Raw genomic sequence first — 5,633 nt, 5'->3', positions numbered from 1 at the left:
TCTCGCTTCCGGAACCCGGCGACGTCCTCATGGCTCCACCCACGATAAGCCACCCCCTGACATCTGACGTGAGATTACCACGACAGTGTTGCTCCCTTTTAGTTTTCGCACTTGCCCTACTCGTGTTTTTTATTTCATTAAACTGGAAAGGGATGAGAGTACGTCCCCAAGCAGGCCGACCATGATTTCCCCAAGCAAGCTACATATGTAAACCGGTATCTATTATATAAACCCAAGGATGAACACCGTAGATGACAATCTCATACATGCTAGCTAGACATATATCATGTTAACGCACTCAAAATATATTTTTTAAATTTAACAACTTCTGACTTGTGCTCCTATCGCTACCATTAGAAATGAGATCTCATTAGAAATGTATGTTGTCGACCACATTCCTACAGGCTAGGCATTCAACCACTCTGAAGCTACATGATAATAATCAACACCAACTAAAACGTACTTCACAGCCAGAAGCATCCTTTCGTTGCACTCAAGATTGAGTTGAGGTGCTAAATAAGTAGGTACTACAAGTTCACAGCTTTTTACATACATACAGTCCATAGCGTTCTTCGTCTACTGTGAATACAGAGGAGCAAAAAGAATGGCATCTCTGCAAGAAGCATATTTGCACAGCAAATTTGCAAAAACACAGAGAACATTGAGCAGAGGGGTCTTTTCTCTTTTCTTTTCTTTTCTTTCTCCACTTGCAAATCAAGTCTTTTTTGCAACTCTATATAACCTACAAACCGCAGCTTAAAAACCATACCGCTGAAAAGAGTGGAAACAGAGTGTCAGAATTGGATGAGGTTGCAGAGACTCAAGTTTGTGATGGCTCCAACCTGTTAGGCACGTTTCACTCGTCTCCCATTGCAAGCTCGAGCGCGTAATCATCTCTGTCCTGAAATAGAAAGACGGGTCGATTTCATCTTAGCAAAGTTCGAAAGATGCACATATTTAAGGAGAGAGGGGTGCCAATAACACGAGACCGCTCTTCTCGAATAAGCAAAATTGGCTATACTTACAACAGGCCCCCGCGCAAAGTATCTTCCAAACTGGAGCCAATATACCTACATATTGAGACAGAGCATCGTTAACGGCGCAATCATCGGAAGAATTCAGAAGAATGTTTCATACTAGTTCCTATAGCATATTTGAGCTAGAAAATTCTTAAAATTCATAAGAGAATTGCTTGCCTCATCTTCATCTTGCGTTTCAACTTCAAGATCAGAGGATGGGTAGCCAACACATAACAAAGCATAGCCCTGAAAAGGAAGCCGTACAAATGCAACATCAGTAGGATTTCAGTTTGCAGAGGTAGAATCATAATGATTCACGAAGCCTGTAGCATATGTCCTGTATAGGAGGAAGCACACATAGCGCATCCGATTCATGTGATAAACTGAAAGCAGTTGGCAATTCTAGAGTAGCAGAGTTGAAGTTGACCTTGATCCATCCTAACAAGTAACAAGTCACTGCTCACCACAACTCGTCTCTACATCAGTTGTCTTGGTACAACCTCTCCAAACTACTGAGACCCAGAAAAATGCAAGACTTTCTTAATAAAACAATAGGTTACTGCGACGCATAAAGCTTGGTCCAACAGTTGCACTGATCGCCATGCAATGCAAATGATAAAATTGAACTGGATCAGTTAAAAAAAAAGAGAAACTTAACTGGATCATCTGACAGTAACACGGTAGCGCGTACACAAACGAACGACATAGCTAACCAGATCATGGGGCAATAATTGTGCTAGTACCGCACGCAAACTTTTTGACAGTAAGGAACATGAAGATCCCAATAACGCACAACAAAGTGGGTTTACCTGCTCTCTTAAGTCGGCAGATATTCCAAGGGCTTCGGGCTGTCTTATTTGCCCTGATTTTATCCTGACAGCACAGCTGGTGCAGCAACCTGATTAGCACAAATTCCCTAGTTCAGTAGCTTCTCTGGATCGTATGAAGTTAATGAAGAGAATAGGCTAGGCTAGCCAGAGGGATAAGAGAACTAGTTAAACGATTTGGTACCAACTAAAGGAAAATTCAGCATGTAATACTACCATGGCGGCAGGCGAAGGGGAGCGTGATGTCCTGCGCCTCCGCGGTGTGCAGAATGTACTGGTCCTGCAAGCGGCCGTGGCACACCGATCAGCCCAGCCCCAGCCCCAGCCCCAGCCCCACTGCGAGAGGAGGCGAGAGCGAAATTAAACAAGCCCAGCAGCATGCATGCGTACCTGGGGCACGAGGAAGTGGTGGACGACCCCGCGCTCCCGGTCGTGGACGGTGACCTTGTGGGTCGGGACGACGGCGGCCGGGGCGGGGGCGGGGGCCTGCTGCAGCTCCGAGGCGCGCGCCGTGGTGCTCGTGCCACGGGCCAGGCGCGCGAGGAGGCTCGGGCTCCTCCCGCTTCTCCTCCAGAGGCCTCCTCCGTGCGCTGCTCCCACGCGAGCCCTGCATGCCCACCCAAGGAGAGGAGAGGAGAGGAGCGCGTCTGTTAGGACAAGCCGCGGGAGAGGGAGGGGGGGCGCGGAGTGCCGTGCGCGTACGTGGTCGCGGCGGGGCACGCCGCCATCCTGGCCGTGGACTGCCTGCCTGTGGTCGCCGGGCCGGCGAGACGAGGCGCGGCGCGGCCGGGGAGGAGCGAGCGGGAGCGGCAAAATCCCAAGGATTGGTTGGTTGGCTCGGAGCGGATAAGGTGCTTCCGGAGCTCCGGTGCCGTTAACCGGGAGCGGCCGCGGTGTGCCGTGTCAGCCAGCTGCCAGCGTGTGCCGGCACGAGCCGCCGCGTGTGCGTGACGGCCGAGTCTATGTCCCGCTTTAGACACAAGACCGCGTCGCCTACAGAGCCGGCCCATTAAACATTGTGTTTCGTTAGGCTGGCGACATGATGACGCGCTATGTTCGTATTCTTCCTTTTTTTTCCTTTTTGTTTATAGTTTCATAAAACTAAGTGCAACTATTACGAAAAAACAATTTAGTTAATAGGTGATATTTCAAAAATGTTCGTGTGTTTCAAAAATATGTACGTGAGGCTTTTTGAAATTGCTATACAATGTAAAAAATGTCTGTGTAACTAGAAAAAAGTTGTATACCATTCAAAAAAATACATAAAATATATTCACACATTTCAAAAATATGTTTGTGACACTTTACAAAAAGTTATATAATGTAAAAAAATGCCCGCATAGTTTACAAAAATGCTTTGTATCATTAAAAAATGTTTCAACATGAATTTGGAAAATGTTTAACAGATATTTGAAAAATGTTCAAGTGTATAAAAATTGTTAATCATGTATTTGAAGAATGGTATAAAAAAGTTTTCTAGGGTTAAAAACAGTTTCAGGGGCGCGCCATGAGCAAAGCTCGTTTCAGCTGTTGGACCTCCATCCTGGTGGAGAAAACTTGTTTAAACCTATGATCTTATAGAAGCAGCGGCGAAGAAGTCATCGATGTGGACAGAAGACACCGATGGTCACGATTTAGTAAGTCGCCACCTCGGAGAAAAAACATCGAAGAGGACCCGAAAATACTCCAAAGACCATGAGCGTCGACCATCACCCCGACGACATCACCAAGTCGCGTAAAGCATCCACCCATATCTGAAAAAAATCCAGACGATGCATACACCGCCTCCTAGGTCCAACACCAATAACAATGTGCGGAGGAACCTTATCCGTCGCTACCATCGCCACCGCAGGGGCCGCATAGGAGAACTCATCATTCCTGCATCTGAGTTCTACCGACATTTTTGGGATTTGGTTCAAGGGAGGATCATTGATGATTTTCACACAGTAGATTTTTATATTGCTAGATTGAATTATGGCCTAATTACCTTGATTCATAAGTGCAACGATGTCAAATAGATTAAAAATTTAACCCCATTTGACTTCATAATGTGAGTTTTAAACCCATTAAAGTTTAGATGAATTGGTTGACTATGGTGGTTGATCTTGTCATTTCACCCATACAACTATTGTTGTGAAAGGAAGACAATCATGCAGGGAGTCCTAATTCTTCGTGAGTTGAATACTATGCATCGTTAAAAAAACTAAAGTGCTCTTAGTTTAAAGTTTATTTTGAAAAACCATATGAAAAAATAAAATGGCATTTTGTATGTCAAATGCGTAGATATAAAGGTTTCTCTCATGTTTGGATTGATTGGAAGATGAAACTTATGAGAGATAGTCATGTGGGAATAAAAGCCAATAATGATATTGGTCCTTTTCTCCAAACTTTTAAAGGGCTCGGGCAAGGGGATTCCTTGTCTCCTTTAAATTTTCTAATCTTGTTGTGATGCCTTGACACTGTTGCTGCACAATGCTAGGTATGATGATATAGTCAAGGGATTGATTGATGAATACACTGAAGGGGGTATAAATATGTTGTAGTGCATTGATGATATTCTTTTTCTACTTAGAGATGGTTATGAAAGTACACACAATTTAAAATTCATTTTAAGTGTGTTTTGAACAAATGGCTGGACTTAAAATTAACTTTCATAAGAGCGAGCTTTATATGTTTGGTGATGTCAAGAATAAAATTGTACAATAAAGACAATATTCATTTGCCACATTGGCAGTCTACAAATGAGATATGTAGAAATTCCAATATTCAGCAATACGATTAATAAAAGGATTAGAAGAATGTGGAAGACAAAATTAAGAAAAAGGCGCGGGGTTTGATAAGGAAGATTATTAGCTATTGGAGGAAGGACAATATGGATCGGTCATGTTTGAAAAACATCCCTAGATACATGATGTTATTTTATCCTTTGCATGTGGGTGTGAGGAAAAGGAGTGGCTTCTTTAGAGCTAGGTTACTTTGGCAACAAGATGTTGATAAATGAAAATATGATCGTGTTAACTGGAAGACGGTTTTTGTCTTCCTAACGGTTTGGGAGGGTTGGGTGTTCAGAATTTAGAAACAATGAATAATACTTTGCTCTCAAAATGGTTATGGAAACCATACAATATAGAAGGGGGTGATTTTGAGAAGAAGAAAAAATATATGGGAGACAAATTCATACATGATGTTTAAGTCCAAGCTAACGAATTCTAAATCTTGGGATGTGTCGATGAAAAACACGATAGTTGTTCTGAAGTATGCCCCTCATCATATCAAGTGGTTTCTTACTGACAATGTTGTTTTTACTGTCAAAAACTTGTATAAGAAGCTCATTGTTGTTAATGTACATTTCTCTTGTAAATTCCTATGAAAAGTGAAGTTGACATTGAAGATAAAAATGCGGCCTATTATGAAATTAAAATAGTATGCATATCAAAGATACCCTGATGCATAGGGGATGGCAGGGTAGTGGTGCTTGCCAAACTTGTGGTCAGGACGAAAGTACTAATCACCTATATTTAGATTGTTCATTTGCTAGAATTATGTGGAATATACTGAAATGTGCTCTTAGTTTTCGAGATATCTTCATAGCATGGATAATCTTTTCATTTCTTGGCTCCTCGGATTTGGAAACAAGATACAAATTTGACTATTGTTGGTGTTGCTGTAATTTTTTGAGATGCTTGGAAATCCTAAACAATACATGCTTTGACAATAAGAAAATTGATTACACATTGTAGACCATCTTGGTTGTTTTCTTGCTAAATTTATGCAAACAAAGTAGGAA

At 42.5% G+C, this 5,633-nt stretch overlaps 1 protein-coding gene across 1 annotated transcript; it reads right to left on the bottom strand.

The window, feature by feature from the left end:
- Positions 1–463: 463 nt before the first annotated feature.
- Positions 464–2,614, bottom strand: LOC123172062 (ferredoxin C 2, chloroplastic; the record flags this gene model as incomplete). Its single annotated transcript, XM_044589105.1, is given in 8 exon segments — positions 464–771; positions 843–901; positions 1,026–1,070; positions 1,197–1,265; positions 1,829–1,917; positions 2,063–2,126; positions 2,237–2,453; positions 2,549–2,614. Coding segments are annotated over 7 exon segments (595 nt in total), but the record flags the coding sequence as incomplete, so codon positions are not given.
- Between the last annotated feature and the right edge of the window lie 3,019 nt (positions 2,615–5,633).

This window comes from Triticum aestivum, unplaced genomic scaffold (assembly GCF_018294505.1).
Source record: "Triticum aestivum cultivar Chinese Spring unplaced genomic scaffold, IWGSC CS RefSeq v2.1 scaffold4D_scf_2126, whole genome shotgun sequence".
In the NCBI taxonomy this organism is placed as follows: domain Eukaryota; kingdom Viridiplantae; phylum Streptophyta; class Magnoliopsida; order Poales; family Poaceae; genus Triticum; species Triticum aestivum.
The sequence above is the reverse complement of the archived record's forward strand: the minus strand, read 5'-3'. Positions and strand labels throughout refer to the sequence as shown.